We start from the raw sequence: 21,502 nt of genomic DNA, 5'->3' as shown, positions 1-21,502 counted from the left end.
TAGGGAGCACTGTCGCTGGTGGCCATCAAAACACATTTGCATACGGTAGCACAACAGATGAAAGTGTGGAACAAACACGTTTGCAACGTAATATGCTGATCTTTAGACAAGGACTATTGGGAGAACTGGACTACACAACTGCCGATGGATTAACCGTTTTCGTTGAGGCAGATTTAACTGGCGGTTCTTCACTTTCTCTTGACAGATGAGTTCTACTTTCAGCATCACTTTTTGGCCCGCCTAGAATTTTCTACATGAGCTTTGTAAAATACCCGTCTTCGGCTGCACATGACGCCCTTACGCGTCAGTGTTCAATAGATCAGCTGATTCGCACGTTCATTGGCTTTTCGGTTTGGCTAAGCGCATCAGGCTATCGAGCGGCTATCCAGACCGGGGATCACGGTAATAAGAAGGCATTAGGAAAAGTGTGGTTCACAAAAAGGACGTCCCAGGAACAATCACAAGGGTCGACTGAACACCATAAACTAGAGTGGTTGCTACATAGCGGGACTAGGGCATCATATGAAACAATTTTTCAATTGTCCGACAAGCACCCGGTTTAAATAGCCACCTTCCGGTTATGACGTCACCTTTAATTGGAAATAGTCAGCCAAACGCTTGGTATGAACATGCGCGCTGCCAGGAATAGAATGCACTAAACAAAGAACAGTACTCTCTGTTTCAAGATTGTTGGTTCTACTGCTCGTGTGTTAAGGACTTTGGATTAGCGTTTTGAAATCATTCTTCACTGATAAATATGTTCGGATTAACAGGCTGGAATTTCCAGCCTTCCTGTTGGAAGGATGTCTACAAGTTTGAGTGAAGCTGACCAAAAGTCCGCCATGGCGTCTTTAGAGCTGCTAACACATTTTGCATCAGAAAGTGAATGCCACCAAAGTGTTTTGATGGTGAACTTGACCCTCTGCCTTCGGGAACATCAAAGAGTTTATAGCCCCGTTTACTTCGATGGAGGGAGTGGTCGGTGTTTCACCGACTGGGAGTCACTAATCCTTCATCTGCGCTTTTGCGTTCATATCATTCTACCCCACGTAGCTAGTGCCCTGTGTCACGTCCACAGCTTGTCTGTTATCCTTCGTGGTTCTTTCCAACCGAAGTTTACAATCTGTTTGCCTTCAGTTGGTCCATACAGCTGTCTCACGTGCTCGCGATTGGGCGAGTTGCACAGGTGGATGGCAATGCTCCCTTTAGGTGCTTTCCTGTTAATTTGTACTACGCCTCTCTAGTTCGGTTGCGTCGGGTTTGTAAAGCAATACATTCAGGCTGGTGTGTTATGGGTCCGTTTTTGGTACTCAGTGGTGCAGATGCCTCACAGCAACCCCCGATTCGTTTCCCAATGGGACCCTTCCTCTACACAATTGTTCAAAACTCTTATAAACAGGACAATCAATGAACAACAACGGCAACAACTTGTTGAATTGAATGCAGTTGAGTTAACAATGGCCAAGGTGTCACTGTTCATACAAACCAACCCACTCAGAGGCCATCCGGTTCAGGTAAGCTCTGAATATTATCTCAAATAAAAGACTATTTATAAGGTCAATGGAAACACTTGATAGCACACTGTTTGTCTCACTTTCCATTGGACTCAATATTTGAGCGAATCTCCACCACCCAGAGCACATCCCATGAAGAGTGAAACCGGTGTAATGGTGATACTACTGATGGGGAGGCACGCGAGCAGTATGTGTTGTTCGTGGAATTTCGCTTTGTGTCTTTTGAAAAGGGGAGATCTGTTTCGGAATTTGTGGAGTCACTTTGTAACATTTGCTTGGATTTGAGCGAGGAATCATTGGAGTCAATGAATATCCAGGAAAGTTGAAGAAGACGCGTTCAGAAGAAGACGGATGTCCAGTTTTTGTAAATAATATGCATATGAGAGTTTTGCTCCCCTCTCCAATGATCTGTAGCCGATCAGTTGGCATTTCTTGATAAATAACTTCGCAGCGGAGGCCTTCTTCCTTTCACCGGTAGTGCGCCGGAAAACACTCAGATATCTTAAATATCCTTCCATCCGAAGCATGTTACGGCCTTTGTGCAACACGTTCAGTTGGACAGTAAATAGAAACAAGACTTTCAAATTCCCCCTTGAGATCAAGGTCATCTACAGATGATATCGGTTTGATGTGAAGACTACTTTTAGCATCATTGAGGATATCAGTTGAACTAAAATGTTTGTGCGTTTCGCTGGGGTTTCTTGCCTGTTCCATCCACCAAACTCCCGTCAGTGTCAGGCTCAAACCTGACACACCCGGTAGGATACTGTTTCGCCAGTCTCCACCCTTTCGCCCTTCACTCCTCGAGATACCCCTACGACATCTTTTTCAAGACTCTCTAATTTCCGTATTTACCCTGTAGCTTATTCCACGCACCATTTTTCGAATCAAACATTTCCAAGTTTGAAGAAAATCGGAACGGTTCAATGAAGTTTCCGAGGAACTCAAACCAAACCGTTTCCATTTCTAGATTATTTCCTCACCAACGACCACCAAGAAGAAATCTTCAGTAGTGTGGGATAAATATTAGCGACGAACTGTATCAAAAACCTATGGTTTGTGAAACGATCGTCGTATGCTGGAAGAACATCTTGTGAAATATCTCACCGAGGTTGCGTTGGTCGTATCAGATCTATCCATAGGATCTGAGCAGGAAATACTGTTACTAGGCTGCTCCATTTTCGAAATGTGGTATTGTGGGTGGCCGTCTATTGGTTACGCCTGAACTGAGCCTCCCAGACTACGCGAATAGGAGAAGACAGAGAACTGGGCAGACGGCTGTATCGCCAGGACAAAACGTACGGAGCGTCTTCGTAAATATATTGGGGGACTAAATGGCCAAATATGGTCGTTCACTTGTTCGTTCTGTATAGTCAATGGCGATGTTCCGGTCGTGAGTGCTATCAGGCCCGCTACGCTGGTTGCTAAGTCGTGTTTGGTGAGAGCCGCCAACTCACCTACTTTCCGGACGTGTCATACCGATGGTGACCTTGGGAATGCGTCACTCTCTGTGCATGTACTTTTTCCACGTCTGGGCGCGTCCTGACACGAAAGAACTTGAGGTCGATTTTCGTGGAAGGTGAGCAGTGCATGTAGCCCGTCCTAACCTAGTGAAACAGCTTGAGAGATACCCACTGGCTCGAAAACAGTGGGCTGCCAAAGAGTTTTTTCAGAAACTTTGTGAGTAGTTTCCTTCATGAAGATATATTGCGGTATCTTGAATATCTCACCAACTATGTACAATATCTTCAAACAAGAGATTCAGCTGGGATTCAGTTAAGTTTCCGGTTAAAACTAAACTGGCTTGCAAATGAGTGTGATTCGCTCAGATAGTTGAATACTCAACAACGCATAAAGTGGGGTACTGCTGATCACATAAAGAGCTATAAATTCGTGTGTATACCAGAATGTTGTTCTTGTGAGACGCAGTTCGATCCCTTTTCTACGCTTTGTTAAAAAGAGAGGCTACATCGAAGTATTAGATGAAGTATTAGATGAAAACCAAATTGATTTGCAAATGAGTGTAGTTCTCAAGAACAGTCCAATTAGGGTTCAGGTAGAACATAAGGTTGACGGAAACCCGGGGAATGCGCCTACCTGATGAGCCCCAAGAAGGGCGAAACCGGTCGTGGGCTGTCGAAGAATTTTCAGCTACTTTGTGATTAGTTTCCTCTGTAAAGTATGGCCCCCTTTTGGTTTCGTGAAGTTCCTCGTACCACAGTTATCCAGTGATTAGTCGAACCCTTGGAAACTGTACGTTAGCGTTAATGTCAGCGATTCTTCGTGGTACTTTGGAGTTTGTACAGCTGATAGAAGACGTCAGGTTTAATTACAAAGCTTCGCTCATGGGGTCTAGAAACTTAATATATGTTTACATTTATTGATCGGACCACACTCTCCTACTCCGGTACGTCTCTTTGTAGAACTGCTAATTTACTGAACTTTTAAAGTACCTTTCCAACTTCAAATCATATTTTATCACACAAAAACGATGAATCGCTAACAGCTCCCCTCTTGAGCCTCCCGCAGGACGATATTTTTTCTAGCAAACTTGAACGAGTGAATAGGGAGATTAAATGTGCCCATTTTTATCGGTGATGTGCAGTTGCCATCTGTGTGTTCACAATACACAGATGTTCCGCTAAGCAGTTTCAACCAACTTGATATTGTCATTCAGTTTACATCTGAAACCAAAATTTACAACCTCTTTACCCACTTAACCCTCTTTACTTAACGGATGTTAACTTATTCAGGATATCCACGGGTTCAATTCAATGGTTCGTTCACAGAAAATTCACAGGACTGTACACAAGCTTTCACTCAGGTATGATCAAACCTTGATGTACACGCCATGGCCCATGGCCAAGTATGTCCTAACCTATCGTCTGTCATTACGGTTGGTAAGAAGCCCATCTATCTCAGCCTACCCTATAAAGACGTTCCGACGACAGACACAGCACCGTTTACTTCATTCCTTACAATGCACGTCTCCGGCCGAAACCTCGCCTTATTGGTCTGTAACACACTATTTGCTCAACTCGGAAGCAAGATGCCAGTCATCATTAGGATTATGGTTGTATATTCGTCCTCTTGCTGTTATTCAGCGGCACACTGTGGGGGCACGATACCAGAAATTGCCAAGAAAATGAACAAACAACTTTGGTGCCGAACTATCACTAAACTCGGGGGCATAGTCAAAGACTGAATTGTTTCACATAGCGTTAGCAACGGTCACGTGATCAATACACACGAGTCGTACAGAGTACATTGACAGGATCGATCCGAAAGTATCACCTGCGTATAGCCAAAGCAGTTGCACTACGATTACCAGATTCAATACTGTTAAAACTTGTCTGCCTAGGTCACTTGATACGGATCGATCAATTGGTCGTTTAGCCGCCGTCTAGACCACCTAAAAGCAACGAAATAGACGCGACTTGGGTTCACTGGGAAATGGTTATCCTGGTTTTCGTGTTTTTAATTCGGTAGCCAACCTCAGATACTTATTTCATTATCTCCCCTATTTTATGCACTGAACTGACGACTGATTTTCAGAAACATCTGCATTCGCAGAAAGTAAATGCTAACCTATCGGAAAAAACCCGTCTCAGCCTCACATGTCAAGTGGTTTTCTTCTCCCCTCATTCTCGGCCGCTGATTTTTGGCAGTCTTGTAGTAAGGTCTTTGAAACACGGAATGTCATCATTCAGTTGGAATGGTCTTTGTGAAGTCTTTATGAAGCCTCCGTCATCATTGGTCAGTCGTTCATTCCATGCACCCGTTTCAAGTACAATCTGTGTGAATCATCGGAATTGTTGTCACTAATTTTTGACTCCTTTTCTAGTTAGTTCATTCCACCAGCCTAAGCAACCGCCTCGCGTCTTCCCACTTATACGAAGCCTTCAATACCTCAGCAGCGTTCTTACTTTCCATTGGCTTGGCTTGATCAATAAGGCCTTCATCAAATATTGGCTTCTAAAACCGAGTAGGCTTGCAGAGGTGTGATTTTTGTAGAATTTGTTTGGCGAGAAGGTGTGTGTTTTCCGACAACATTGCTTGATATCGAGTGAGTTTCAGAGGCTGAGGAGAACACACAAGGGAGCAGTATTGGAATCGCGCGCACCGAATCGATCTCAACCTGTGCATGACTTATTACAGACACATGACTCACTTTTTGTTTGTTGTCATTTAAAAGACTTCATCTTACTCTGGAGTTGGTAAAGACAGCCGGATTCATTCATGCTTCCTGGGTTCGTACTTCTCATTTGTGGTTTTTCTACCATTATTTCCCACCATGTTTCGTGAAAACCCTTTAAATCTGGTCGTTATGTTTGGAGATTCATTTAATAGGTATTAAATTTTTAGGATTTGCTAGGAAAACTTATTTCTGTGAAATGTTGACACATTTGGGGAGTCACTTACGATCCCCTTAAGCTAGGACGGTGAATACACAGTCGATACTCATAGCGTATGCATAAGGTGTCTGGTGACCCACGCCACACACTGAACGAATCGAGTCGAATCGTTCAGCTGTAACACCCTTCCGGTGCCTAGCTGCCATGCTACCCAAAGGAAGCACGAGAGCTGGGATACCACCAGGTTGCCCAAGCCTAGACAGGCGAAGTCGAGAGGCCGAGGTCGGGTTCGAACCACGGACCTTCCGGTCAGTAAATTCGCGCTCTAACCACTTGAGCACTAGAGCGGGAAAAGCAGTCAGATATAACCCTAAAACATTCTCCCGGTCCCCCAAGTTGGGAGTTGAAACATGTATGGCCATATGCTCCATTAAAACCTAGGCTCCTCTGACAGTCCCCCGCAAACCACCGCAGCCTTGTGGTTAGGCTTTTGAGTCAAAGGCTTTGGTCAAGGTCTGTATTCATCCTTCTGTCTAGATGGTGTTGCGCTAGGAGTATTCCATCCCAAATGCCACGTTGGCTGTTGAGTGCTAACATCAGCTGGGTCGCCTCACTTGTTGCATACAGCAAGACAGATAAGCGGCAACAAGCTAGTGTTAGAGCCTTCCCGATTCGTGTTCACAATATTCGCTTTTCTTCTCCTTGTCCCATCGCCAATAGCATCTCCGTTCGCCCATTTTTAAGGACTAACAGATCTGTTTCCCGCCCATTGTCATCAGGTCTAATATATACACTCAGCCCGTTCGCCACGAAAGTACATCCCTGAAGATCATTCCTCAAACCCTGACGCTCAGTTCATCCGGTAAACTTTATTGTTTGCACTCTGAAACAGGCTGAACAACTGTTATATCTGCTGATTCGTAAATCTGTGGTATCTGCTGCTGACCCGCTCCGGTGCCTGGTTGCCGGAAAAAAAGACTCACAGAAGGGAACACAACAGCTACATTCCGAACAAGCGAGTGAGAGTGCGTGTGCGGGGAGCAAAAGTTACAACGGCCCCGGGACTTTCTAATATTGATCCAGGCTGCCTGATAGGCGTTAGTGAACACCCATCAATATCGATCGAGCCTTTATGAAATGCCTGAAAGCATATCACATTCGGTCGTGATTCTGTGGTGTGCATGAACACTCATCGGCTTTTGCTGAATTGATTGGATGATTGACTGGCCTGTATGCTTGCTGGCTTTTCTGTTAAGATTTTGGTGGAGCAGTAGGTTTCGGACTTTCTGAGGTTACATTCAGGAATCTGGCCGTCCTGGTAACAACAGATTGCACTTGTTTGAACTCGGGACTCGCTTTCTGTTGATGGTGCTGACTCCCTGAAACGACTGTTTACTTCTGGCGCGCACCTGTGGTGATCCAGAAGTGACTGCGGCTGGTTCTGTTGGCCTTGGCATTGCTCCAAGTCATCGAGGTGAAGAATATCTGCTTGAGTGGTTGCCGGCTGATAGTTGTCTCCGCACGGTTCGTTTGGCAACATTTGTGAGCAAACCCCATAAGCATACAGGTAATTGCTGTCTTCTCACCGTATCTATCTACACCACAACACACTATGGATCTGATACCCTAGAAGAGGGTCTTTATTCCACTCTGAGTGCCTTTCTAAGGGGAACTACGAGCTCAGACATTGTTGTGTTTGTCTGACCAGATGGTGTCCCTCCACCGCATGCGAACTAATCTCCAATGCGGACAGACCACATCACCATTGGCTATAAGTGGTGCGCACCACTCACTACCTGCCGGCAGTTCTGGACCACCTACGTAGATTCCGATCAGTCAGTTGTTCATTGCCATTTCTCGTTGATCTTCCCAAGGTAACGTAAGATGGACACACCCCGCCTGGCTATTGAGAGGCTCTACGGTCCTCAAGTGAAGCCTGCCAGCGCTTTCAGAACACACATCTTACGATGTAAACTCTTATTAGAAGGTACCGTCCGCAACCCTGAAAGATACTCGGTGTTCTGCTTGTGGAATGGTTCAACCAACTAGACCTTGTTACTGGGTCTCTAAAATTCCTCCAAGATTGGACACGTATTCCTCCCAGTCGACAGTACAGCACCATCCGAGAAACTGTCAGATTTGAGGGGAGCAAGCGAGTCTGAGTGGATCGAGGGGCCTGGTGTATCCAGAAGGTTGAAGCGATGTAGGGGAGAAACTCTGGGATTGTCTGTTAACTGTCCCAGCACAATAGGCCCAATGAGCGAGAAAACTGCTGTTGAGAAGGGTTCGCTTATCTCCAAAGAACAAGAAAGCTGAAGATTATCAAAACCAATTCAACTGGTCACTTGAAATGGCCCAATAGGATTCTCAACTGGCAAATGTCCACCAGGCTGTGAACTTGAAAGCTGTGAGTGCCTCAGAAATAAGCGAATGCCTTTTCCCCCTTCTAGCGTCAAGAAGCTACTGGTCATGACGAACTCCCACCTCCCAAGTTCAAAAATCCAAGTGGAATTCTCAGTCGGTGGTTATCTCACTTATTTGCCTCTAGCAGGGAGAAAGAGACTGTTCCAACCAACGTATAAAATAGTAATGCACAGTTTTGAATAAGCTGCTTGTACTGAATTCGGCAATCACAGGGGAATCAGCATTACCCACGTTATTAGCAGGCTGATTATGTCACTTGTGTCACTTGTGTTTATTATGACAAACAACGTCGGGAAGAATTCTGTCTGGACCACTGTTGTGTCTTGCTGAACGGTAGTACAACTCTGTATCAGTCCCTTGGCTTCCTGCTCCGCCCACTATGGTATAGCAAAAGGCACGGTAGCTCTACATAGCTCTTTATGGAGACAAAGGAAAATTATTACAACTGTATCTATGGCATAATCACAGAGCGTCCCACAAGGTCGTGCTAGAATCTCCTTGAGGTGGCGAGAAGCGTCGAGTCAAGGATGCTCGATCCGGATTGGTTGGCATTCTGACCAATAACGGCATGTCTTCGTATGGTCCGTGTCCTGCACGTGAGAAATCCGTTCAAATGTGATGTGATGTTCGGTTATTATGGACGGCTAGCCTCCGGACAACCATATCCGTACACTTCGTCAACGATGCCCATATAGATGTCCTTTGACTTTGAAGGGTGCGTCTGATTCTGCCAAATGCTTCACCCGTTTCAACAAGATATGCCCCAGAAGCTCGTGAATACCATACGCTTTTTGTATTCCCATATGTTTTGGGTGTAAGAGTGCATGGGAAATTCTTCAAAAACCTTCCTATAAGTAATGGTACCTGGCTAGTTTATCTCACTGTTATACCTGACTGCTGTTCCCGCTCCCGTACCTAGCGCCGGAAAAAAACTCGCCGAAAGTACACAACAGCCTTATTGCAAACAAGCGAGTGCCAGAGCGTGAGTGCGAAATTACAATGGCCTCAAGCTAATTTATTGGAGGGACAATGTCGGACCTTGGTCTAGCGCTGTCTTGCGCTGTTTGGCTTCTATACAAGGCTGTTACGCGCTGCATTTTGAGGGGGCGTTGTCTGTCTGGTCAGATCTAATGGAGCTGAGGGTCTCAGTAGATTTCGGGCATTCAGTGGTTACTTTCAGAAATCTGACCTTCCGGATACCCATTTTCCTCAACTCAGAAGGATCTCTAAAACTTCAGTGTTTAGACCGCTCCCAGCAAGACCCTGATGACCTGGAGTATTTAGGCTCTCATTTTCCAAAAAGAACATGTGGCGTAGGCATTACTCGAAAAGCTTTAGCATGTGCTGCGCACCGAAAACGTGCAACGCTGCGGGACTTACATTCTTTGAACGTGCTCCTAAGAGTTTTAGGAGAGATTTGTGGAACACCATACGTATCTCGGAAGCTGGGTTGGCTACGACGGTGGTGTAACGGACCAGATCAACGCCCGAATCGAAAAGGCTAGAAATATTTGTGTCAATATCCGCCAATTGTGGCATCACACACAAAGCACGTTATCCGCCCGAACATATGGAAGTTTTTACGCATTCAAAACAATCGACGAACATTAGCGAATATACACTCATCTACAAACTAATTTGGTTCTTTCGAGAGACTCACCTGGAAGTCAGCTGAATCTCTCGTTTATGATGTTCTCAGGCAACTGAATGTGCTGCACTGAAACATGAGGCGGCCTGGTGCAGCACATTCAGTTGCCTGAGAACATCATAAACGAGAGATTCAGCTGGGGTCCAGGTGAGTCTCTCGAAAGAACCAAATTAGTTTGCAGATTAGTGTATATTCGCTAATTTCGTGCAATTTGGTTTCAAGTAGAACATAAGGTTGACGGAAACCCGGGGACTAAGCGAACCTGATGAGCCCCAAGAAGGGTGAAACCGGTCGTGGGCTGTCGATGGCTTTTCAGCAACCTTATGAGTAGTACATTACAAATCGCCGAACAGTTGTGTCTCTCGAATTGGACATAATTTGCCAACTACTCTCAGTTGTACGCTAATTTTGTTTTGGCAGGAGACTCAGCTGAATCCCCCCATTATGAAGATACAATTTGTGTTCATCTAGAACATAAGCTTGACGGAAACTCGAAGACAACGTTCAGCTGATGAGCCCGAAAAAGAGCGAACCCGGCCGTGGACTATCCCAGAGTCTTCAGCGACCTTACGAGTAGTTTCCTCATGAAAATATACTTTGGCATCCTAAGCGTCGTACCAAGTGAAACATGAGGCGACCCTATGCAGCACATCTAGTCAACAAAGACCACCATGTGATAAACAGCTTGCAAAAAGGCATACACCTTTTTATACAAGATGAGAATAGTTGTGGAATTCCGGAATGTGAATTAGGAGGTCATCTTAGCGGATACACGTAGAATTTAGAGTACCGGGGTAGTGGCAACACGATTGCCCCGAATGTCAGATGTCCGAAGTTGATAACCCAGTGCGGCCAACGACATACATTACTGATGAGCTCTAATAAGAGCGAAACTCGAATCCAGTGCTTTCCCGCTTCGGTGTGGACACCGCAGAATAACTGCATTGGGACAGGAGGACAACTGTTCGAACGAGAGTGATGTGAAAGTGAGATGTGCAAATCCCCAAACTGCCAACAACAAATACAGATATTTTAATAAGACAACCGCAACAAAGCGGTCGAATTAAAGCTGCCTAGTGACGGAAACAAAAGACTCGCCGACAGGGAACACAACGGCTTTATTGCGAACAAACGAGTGAGTGCGAAAAATGCAACGGCCTCGCGCTATATGTTCAGGGGGCACTGTCTGACCTTGCACAAAGGCTGTCTCGCGATATATCTCAAAGTCTACTGTCTGAACTCGATCGACGATTGGTGGAGTTTTGGGGTGTCAGTAGGTTTCGGGTAATCTGGAATAATCTTCAGGAATCTGACCTTCCTAACAAGAGCCAAACGATGTAGTTTGAATTTGATATCAGTGAGTAGGCCTTTATAACGGAAGACAATCGATGGTGCAGCTGTGGAAACCTTTCGGCGACTCGCTGTCATGTCAGTTGAACAAGGCACGAGGACTGAGTTACTGGCATGCCTGAATAGCGACGGTCGAGCCTCCAGAGATGGGTTTGTATCACGAACCTTCTGGCAGTACGTTCGCGTCTTAACCACTGAGCTACCTTGAGCTCAACTGACCAACTGAATTTGGTTCCAATGCCACATCGTTGATCAACAAAACGTAGACAATTGTTTGTTCGTGTAGACTAAGGGGAATGAGCGGAATGCCTAACACGTTTCTTTGACGGTGGACAGAAGCTGCCTCCTTGTGCAAGGCAGTCTGGATCCAATTACGTTTGGTGGTGTAGTGCTGGACGGTGCAAGTTATGTGGTTATTCGCTCCGTGCCGCATGCCATAACCAAGCTATGCCAATCACTCAATAGATCACTAGAACCAGTCTTGCCCTCTTTGACCAAGTCTTTCTTACGTTTCACTTGCTTGAAAGCGCTAACCTGCTTCTTTGTCGATAACGATTTTTCGTCAGTTTATCGGGCCCGGATTGTGACTCAGACACGCGTGTTCGCGAGCACAGATGTTCTCACGGTGACTCACCAGATTCGCATTCCTCATTTGAAAGTCGCTGTGCTCAAACACGTGATCTTGTATCACAGTGAGAAACAATGAATTTGTGCTCATTGAACTGACGAATTAATCGTGACTGATAAGGCAGCATTGTGATGCATTTAAGCATTTGAAAACGACAAAAAACAACAAAACTTTATACAAATTGGTTTAGCTTTGCCGCAGAAATGACTGTACCTGCGAAAGACGTTCGGCGAGCGGGGAGCGATTAAGCTATGGAACTCTTGGGCTGGAAATTGAGGAGCGCGTCTAACCGCCCGTTTTGGGCGGATGAACTAAGACCGACATTCAATGGTTGTCTGGTATTAAGGCATGTACTGAAAAAACGGACATCCATGAGTGGCACACCACACTGGCAGAACGTCGAACGTATTGTCCGAACTGGTGTCAGAACATGACCAGACCTCGACCACCTCGACCAGTAAAATGGGTCACATGTACTGTTGGCAGCTGAGTGCCAGCATATCACGTACACACCAAGCAAGTGGCGACACAACATTTACTGTCATCTACCGCACTAGTACTACAGTGCCACGCACAACTAGGTTCAGAATGTGACATTTTTAGAGTCTAAACACAGCGCAGTGTTGTTGTTATCCGACGTTTCGGTTGCCGTGGGCAGAAACAGCTGCAGCCTAACTTCACAGGCCACGTTTATACATATACAATGATGCTTTGGGCATCCCCTTCTTGGTCATTGGAAACAGATGATTGCTTATGTTTTGTTCTTCAACGCTTTCGCGCACAAACGGACCTGTAATAATTTCAACCGACCTCTGCGAATCGTGCGTGTGCGACAACTGTCAGATAGGCAGCAACCACGCTTTCCAAGTCCCAGTGCGTCGCTTGTTTCTAACTCGATTGGAAACAGATGATTGCTTATGTTTTGTTCTTCAACGCTTTCGCGCACAAACGGACCTGTAATAATTTCAACCGACCTCTGCGAATCGTGCGTGTGCGACAACTGTCAGATAGGCAGCAACCACGCTTTCCAAGTCCCAGTGCGGTGGAAACAAATGATTGCTTATGTTTTGTTCTTCAACGTTTTCACGCCCAAACGGACCTGTAATAATTTCAATCGACCTCTGCGAATCGTACGTTTGCGACAACTATCAGATAGACAGCAACCACGCTTTCCAAGTCCCAGTGCGTCGCTTGTTTCTAACTCGACCGCCAAGCATTAACCTTAGTTTGATGTTTTGACTGGTGTGCCTCGAAACTTACGAGAGCCAGATGGCTGTAGTTTTACCCAAGAATACTCACAATGACGACCCGCCACACTTTATATCACTCGCCTGCTAACCGCACAGACATCCTTTGAAGTCCAAAATATAGGTTAAATATGCCCATAGAGGGTTGTTCATTGTGATTCTCGTCTCTTCACGCCACGACTCCTCGGTCCCCTTTTCTCTCTCTCTTCTTTCTCGCATCGATCGATATTTTAACGCCGTTGTGCTTAGGCCAGGTGATGACCTCTGCTAGTTTCCTCATTCAACTTATTCGTTCGAGGTTAAATCGAACATCTGGCTTGGTGTTATCCCACCTATGCGCAGGCATCAGTATGAAATACCGGACAACCATACATGGCGGTTTTGTATGAACATGTCAGTGATGTCTAGAAAGGAAAGTCTGCTGCCCCTTCATGTCTTGATTCATCTTGATTACTGAGGTAACATGTGTTTTCGGATTGACCTGTCACATCGAGGACCCCCATGTGCAGTTTCCTCTGAGTCGCATTTGTATCTACCTAAATGCCCTTTTCTGCGTAAAACTGAGGGATTAAGACCGGAGAGTGAGCAAATTGGGGAAGTTTTAAAGCCCTGTAAAAACTTAGCTGGTCGCTCATAATTGTCATATGTAGACAAAAGATTGACTGAGACACACAGTGCATGCGAAGGGTTTTCTGGTAGCTCGCACCTGTCAGGCGACGTCTCCAAGACGCACACATTTGGCTAGCTAGCATTATCCTATATACGTTGTGGTCCGCATACCAATGGCTACAGAAAGTTGTCCCAAGCGGGGTCAGAGACTTGACGCGCTGGACGAGACTACGTAGATAGAAACAATCGGGCAGTGGAACCCCATGCTGTCCGCTTAGGATGGACCGATTAATAAGGCGGATCTGGAGTATACACGCACAGAATTCTGTAGTTGACCGTGATTTTACCTCATTTGATCCAGTCTAGGTTATAATACGCGCAAATGACAGCTGAGTGTCGAACTCTGACAACTGAAATCCGTAACGATGTTTGGGTTGGGAGTTCCGACGGTTAACTTTGACAAACTTTGTCAAACCCAGAGGTTACATCAGCTGTTCACGCATGCTAGTATTGTTACATTGGACTGACATTTGAACCCCGGGAAGAATTGCACCACTTCCTCGTAGCTTGTTATTTTGACCTAAACATGACCTACTGAACGTATCAAAGGTATCCGAACTAACTAAACTGATTATCGTGAGGCGGATTATGTGCATAACTTTGTCAAACTCGTCAAACTACTGAGTTAGAGCCCGGTTCGAAACTTGTCACCTAAAAGTAAAATGAGGTTTTACGAACATATCAACTGAAATTTTGGTGGCGCTCTCAATATACGAAATAGTGTCAGGCATAGAAACATCTTGAACTCGGCCTTACTCCACGTGCGCAGTCTGGCTTCAGTCGACCTATCACAATGGAACAACAGTGGACAGCCCGACAGGAAAATCTACTACTTACATCTGTCCAGTTCAGAAGGTTAAAGTTGGTTCGAAACACCAAACGCAGAGCCAGTTATGCGAGTAAAAGCCAGGCACTGAACTATATGACAGCTCCCAAAGCTACCTCGCAAAAATGCGAATAGCTGTTGTTATAGCATAAATTATAAATTTAACGTAAAGTTCAAAGCAATGAGTACACTAAGATATCCAAATGTTAAGGTCATTCTTCCAGAAGCAAGTTCCTACAGGAACAGTTTAACTCATTGCAGCAATTTCTTCAAGCTCTCCTTCCAATACCTCTGTAGGGTGTTTTATTTTGGTACATTTTCACCGGGTAGGGTACAATTGCCGGTAATGTTTTGATAAGTTGTATTAAGTACTACTCACAGTCATTGTTATCGGCCCCAACAACGCTCACGCTAACGCGGATTCAATGTACGCCACCAATTCACCTACTGGCGAATTCAAGGCAACCCCACGCTCGAAAATGGTGCGCAGAATATCGCTGGGCACTCGGACTGGGGGCAATTGAGTGCATACTCTGTCGTCACATCTTTTTCAACCTTGAACGAATGTAAAAAAGACGTTCACCTAGTATACTCGTCAACTGTGGCGTTTGCATCTCCTTCACTCAAGTGCACTCATTCATCCTGCTTTCCATGTACCTCGATTGTTGTATTGTATGGTAGACTTCTTCATACGCTGTCAGCAAGTGCGTCGATTCGCCAACCCGAGGTTCACCGAGGCCAGGCATCCTACAACAAGCTGTGTGCACCTACAAGCCAAACGCGGTCGTTTTACCTGATCTCGGCAACCTACTGTCGATTACCCAACGCAGTAAGCCACGAGGCTAGCTAAGCGAACAGCCCTATCGATCGGTCGATCGATACGTTCTCCTCTACAGACCGAGCGTTAGACAGGGTTGTTCTTGCTAAGGTAGTGCAGTAGTCAGTCGGCTGTGATCGGATATTGGNTCGATCGATACGTTCTCCTCTACAGACCGGGTGTTAGGGTTGTTCTTGTTAGGGTAGTGCAGTAGCCAGTCGGCTGCAATCGGACATTGGAGTGTGAATCACTCATCCTTAGGCTCGTTTAGTGACTTCCGTAACGTGTATCCACCAAACTTCATTCAGAATTTGCATCTGTGATGAGAAGCTTATGAGAACTTATCTACTTAAATGATCCGACTAGAGAAAGCATGAACTATCTCGTGACTGAAATAAACAATTGTTTTCTCATTCTATTTTTATGGTAAAACTAAGACTTTCTAAAACTGCTCAACTAAACACATAGTACAACTACATCGTTCACGAGGAATCTCTCGGATGCTAGGCAAACATGTGAGCGTTTCCGCACTTTTTGCTTCCTGCGGTACCCCCTCGAAGTGTTTTTCTTCATGTTGAGCGCATGTCTTGCTCCTTCTAGAGACCTGTCAGCATTCGGGAAGATCTTGCTTGCAGAATTCAATGCCTTAGATACCAATCGTGATCGAAAAGTGTGTCTGAAGGAGGTCTCGTCGTTCCTCGTGGCCTTTGGATTTAAAGAATCTCAAGCAGTCGTAAGTCAATTTTGTTTCGACTATCAAAATCTTATACAAAACTGAAAAAGTGTGTACATGGTCAGTCCAAATGTTCACTGAATTGGGTAACTTGGCTGTAGATGTCTCGTTATCAGGTGAGTTGGCATCGTTAGTGCATGTGCGTACAGCGAATCGGTACGATGCGGCCCAATGACGAATTTGTTAGCCAGACTTGACCTTCGAGTACGCTGGTTTGTTTGAGTCGGTATCCCCGATATTTGTGCCTGTCTCAGCCAACTTCCATTGACCTCGGCCTTAGCTTTCTCAGGTTCCACGATCTGATCTTTGTTGATGGATCTCCAGTTGGCTGCGGCCGCATGATTCAGTGACAAAATTTACAGCCCAGCACTGCAGTTTCTTTCCATGAAGTGTCGCATGGAGTAGACTCAGTGGTCACCACGAGAAATTAACTTTCTTCTCTTGTGACAGATTCCGTGACCGATTCTAACAGCATGTCGAAAAGCGTCCAGAATTCAAGGGACCAGCAACTTAGCAACTCAGCAGAATAATTAACCAAAGGACCATTGGACAGGAGCCTTGTGGAATCAGATAAACATAGTTTAATTTACGAATACCAGAGGGATCTAGAAGGCAGCTCACGTGACCCCTGGCTGACAAATGGCGGCTGGATAGATGGGTTAAAAGACCAACCAGAATACAAGCTTTCGTGCGCTACCTCTGCCAAGCGTGCCGACAGACAGCCCTGGTTACAATGCTATCAAAAACGCGTGCATATCACTGCTCCGAGCACGTTTAGTAACTTACTGCCCAGCTCCGCTACACGAACACCCAGCGACGATATAACTCTGAGTAGTGGCGCAGGGTTTACAACCAGGTGGACCAACCAACAACTGTTCAATCTGATCCACCGACGTTCTGTCTTCTGGGGAAATAAGAAAACAGCTAAAAATGAGTGGTTTCTCGGGAGAATATAATTTTGGGGTCAGGCGAAGTGGTTTTTACTGTCTTCTGAGTTACGTAATAAAATGAAATCGAAATTGACGGCCAAACCTGTCAAACAAACTCCCCCTACCAATGGAATGACTTTTAATTTGAGTGTAAATTAGGCTACGCATTGTGAAACATCACTCAATTCCAGGTTTTCTCATCCGGAGCTAATGGATGACAAGAATTGTCAAATTTACAGCCAGGTGTGTATGAGAGGTAAATCTGGGACCGTTGGAAGCAAAGGCGGTTACACTAATGGGTGAATTTCAAAACCCGCAGTTCTGAACAGTGCTCATCGTTCCTTCGAGTCATCATCGGTCTGCTCAGCGGCTGCTCAGAGAGACAGAAAGACACAAACAGTTGGCATTTACTGCCTAAACCACTTACTCGGTGAAAAATTGTGTTCGTGAACGTAAATAAAGTTTCGAAGTTGCAAGGCCTACGGTGGTGATCTCAGTTCACAGAAATCACGGCTTCACTGAAATTGATTATTCTCTCAGATCTAGCTGAGCTAGACTCAAAAACAGATGGGAAGTCATTTGAGTTGATGTTTTACACAGCATTAGCCCACACTCTATTTATGCTCACACATATGGTCTCACGGAGGGCAGACTGTTGTGACCACAGTCTCCTCAATACCTTCTTATTACCGTGAACCCGGATTGGATAGCCGTCTGATCTCCCGGTGCGCTTGACCGAACCAGATTAAGTCAATGAACGTGCGAACCGGCTGGTCTATTGATCACTGTCGCGTACAAGCGGGTCAAATGTGAATACTACGAATACAACTCATCTGTCAAGGACGAGTGAGGAACAACCAATGAAATCTGTCTCAACGAAAACGGTTGTTTCATTGGCTGTTATATAGCCCCGTTACGTTCGGAGCTGGTTCTCCCAATACAGGCAAAACCACTAAAGTAGGAAGCATCGAGCTGAGATCGCGCTACTGCTGAGGCATTTAGAGCTTCATCGCTTCACCTATTTAGCTTTCTGCATTGTTATACTTGTAGAAAACAGACTGTGTTCAAATGACAGGTGAATAAATAGACAGTTTCGTTAAACTCTTCACCACATTAAACCGTTTTTCGCTTCCAGTTGTTTATGAAACTGTTCGACGCGAACAGAGATGGTGGGATATCAAGAGATGAATTTGCGGCTGCAGTCAGAAAAATAAAACCGAATCGTATCTCGTAAGTCTTGTCTTGTGACAGAGACTAACTATTCCCTAGACACTTCAGTTATGTATATCTGCTGTATCTGGGTTCTTTGGTGTAGCAGGACTGTCCCGTTTGAATGCTCAAGAGGAAGGAGTTAGTACCGCTCAAGAGAACCAATTGTACGACAATTTTTACTATCTTGAGGACAAGAGAGCAGACGCCTGGTGGTTGTAGGTTTCACTGGTGTTTTTCGTGTCAGAGCCTCATCCACACACACACACAAACACACACAAGATGTGATGGCGGGAAGCCCTAGTTCCGACGGTTGACTGCTGTGTAGTACACCATTATCAAAGACAACTTCTACTGAGCCTAGAATGTAGTAATGCACATTCCATATGGCATTTTATCTGCGCTCGTCAGTAAGGTGAACAACAGATGTCTGGTTATGGATGAGTAAACCAATCACGTGTTTGGAACAGTGTGCCACGATTTCACTGGACAAACTTCACCATAGGAACGTGCGAATCGGTGGAAGTGTTTTTTTTTTCACGGATTTCAGTGTCCACTGACCCGTTTACTATTAAGGCAGACTTTAAGGTATCAGCTTACATTCTTGTGTGTTCCCGTGGATTCATTTGGGCCTGTTTCGATCGCCTTATTAGTTATGCATCATTCTTACACAATCGAAAAATCAATTGTGTAGGTTTTGACTGTTCGATGGGCCTTTTAAATACACCTCACCTGTGCGATCTCATTCGAGTTAAGGAATTTTATCTACTAACAGCTTGAAAGAAGTAGTACCACCTCAAGCATTCATTTCCATTGACAGGGAAGCGCAGCTCCGTAAGCTGTTCAGGCAGGCGGATAGGGACAATTCCGGCACTCTCAGATCTAAGGAACTGAAGGAATGTCTTTCGAAACATGATGAAAAACTCAACACCAAGAACGTGGATGACTGGATCAAGAAGCACGACAAAAACCTGGACGGAAAACTAAACTATGAGGAATTTATCGAATTCATGCTTGACGTATTGTAACACTGTATGATGAATCTCTCATATCAATAGAGCTGTGCATCAAGTCTTTCTTGAGATGCCCCAGTTGTTTAAAAATTCGCAAAACCAGTGCGTAATTGACGGAGCAAACCTTTCGAATACAAATCACCAGTTTTTGCGGATAGTTTGTGAATATTTTCTTGTCCAACGTGAAGATGTTGGAAAATCCGTCAACCACATACCCGGTAAGACACACCATGGCAGAATAATAAAGGTTACAGACTAGCTGTAACGTTCTAACAAGGATAACATCTCTTCCTCTGGAGATGCTCCTAAACGCATCAAATGAAAATCAACTTTTTTTCGAATCCGATATCGGCTGAACTCAAAGGGCACTGAAAACATTGTGTGGAACTTGTAAACCAGCTGGATTCCCAGACCTTTGGATCGTGTACAAACAGACCTTATGCAGTTTGAATACGGAAATATTCACCTAATATCTAAACATGTCAGGGCTAAACCACCGTGGGGTAGGAGTTAGACACAGCAGATTGAAAAGAATTGATTTCATGTCAGCATTGACATGTTTAACCAACCTTTAGGGGCCCGAACTTTGAGGGCATTCATAGGATTTCCGGGATCCTTTTTCAAACGTAGTTCGTATCTTTGAAAAACGGTAAAGTCTCTATTGAGGTAGAAAGTTGAAACGCCAGCGACTAATCCGTGAGCCCTACAAAGTCGGGTGTCGGTATCTTTGCGAAAAATAGCCATCTTTATGGATTTGAAAGATTTCTCACATGGCTCTTGAATCAGTTTGATCGAGTTTTTTTAAATTTACTGTATGATAGACAAAGCAATGGATGCCTTCTGACTTGGCGTGTCTCATGAGTGAATTTAACTATATAGTGCTCTTCATAATGAACTCGAGCCATTAAGATGGACTAAAACAGGACCACTCCTGTGGACGCACTCTTTCGAAAATATACAATAAATCCCTTGTGAGAAAGCCTCAGATCGGATGAGTATTTTTTCTTCTAATACTGATTCATCGTAAAAACCCTCTAAAAAGGAGAAAAACCTACATTGGTGCAGTGCGAACGGATTACGTTTCTCAGTAAAACTGTTCACGGTTTGTGACTTGGTCGCAATCAATCAAGTAAGGAAATTTTTCTTGTAACAAATGCAAATGGCGTGCAATAATTGCTTCGCTAATCACCCTCTGCGGCACAGACCGCGTCACGTGGTCCTTTGCACAGCCATTACAACCAATACCATCCATACGGTCGAAATTCAGTAACTTGCAACGGGTACAAAAGTTTTCGCAGAAAGTAGTGGCTACTTAGTTTGGTATACGTAGCTAGATAACTTAGAGAAAAACGTACACAGGAAATTAGGTTGACGGCGAGATTCACCGAAGGCATGACCGTCCAGATCTTCATTTTCTTTGTGTATTCTGTTCAGCGGGAGTCATCTTATGTCGAATGAGAATTGAAAGGGGGCAGGTCCAAAACTATTCATCATGCCGGATAAGTCACTTTGTGAGGTCTTTCCACTCAGTAAGCGAGGCATTTGACAGGAGTTTCGCCACTTTTCTGAGACTTACCGGTGCTAATTTCTGGTTGGAAAACAAGCGTCCTGTGCTTCCAGACACAAATTCACAATCTGTGTAATAAAGCAGAGTTAGTTTATGAACTTCATGAGCCGTGTTATGCAAATGATCGAATACAAATGGCGAGTTTTGCAAAATCGCGTAAGGGCATACAGGTAAACCAGTGGACAAGTACTTACGGAAAGCCTTGTGCACAAAATCAAGTATATCCTTGATGATTAACGTGCGAAAAAAATGTGGCAATCACTTCAGTACCATTTGAATCAAACTTAGGTTTAGGTTCGCCTTAGCGACCCACAGATATTTGCATCGCTTAAGCTTCCCATCGTAAGCATTCAATGGGTCACTGCAATGAGATAACAGCTAGCCTCTTCGTGTTTGTCAGGCGTGCGATCGAAAGCCTCATCACCTCCATTGCTGTCACAGTAACTTCACACGGTTAAGTGTGATTCTGCGCACCGAACGGTCTCACCAAGTAGGCTGATGAGTTCGCGGTCCGCAAGTAATTCGTTTCCCCATGTACCTGCATGTGCCGCCCTATTGTACTGTCGAGAATGA

General features: G+C 45.0%; 2 protein-coding genes across 2 annotated transcripts in view; one reads left to right on the top strand and one right to left on the bottom strand.

The window, feature by feature from the left end:
• Positions 1-5,722: 5,722 nt before the first annotated feature.
• Positions 5,723-19,513, top strand: T265_06884 (hypothetical protein; the record flags this gene model as incomplete). Its single annotated transcript, XM_009172272.1, has 4 exons — positions 5,723-5,764; positions 16,079-16,211; positions 18,276-18,370; positions 19,170-19,513. The coding sequence occupies 4 exons, from the start codon at positions 5,754-5,756 to the stop codon at positions 19,375-19,377; spliced, it is 447 nt and encodes a 148-aa protein (XP_009170536.1).
• Positions 8,756-21,502, bottom strand: part of T265_06885 (hypothetical protein) — a gene marked incomplete at both ends in the record, with an annotated part of 52,474 nt that continues 39,727 nt past the window's right edge. The window contains 2 exons of the mRNA XM_009172273.1: positions 8,756-8,883; positions 16,998-17,115. Coding sequence (XP_009170537.1) covers positions 8,756-8,883; positions 16,998-17,115 — 246 coding nt within the window. The remainder of the gene's footprint in view (positions 8,884-16,997; positions 17,116-21,502) is intronic.

This window comes from Opisthorchis viverrini (genome assembly GCF_000715545.1).
Source record: "Opisthorchis viverrini unplaced genomic scaffold opera_v5_150, whole genome shotgun sequence".
In the NCBI taxonomy this organism is placed as follows: Eukaryota; Metazoa; Platyhelminthes; class Trematoda; order Opisthorchiida; family Opisthorchiidae; genus Opisthorchis; species Opisthorchis viverrini.
Note: the sequence above shows the minus strand (reverse complement) of the source record. Positions and strands in the feature narration are given on the sequence as shown.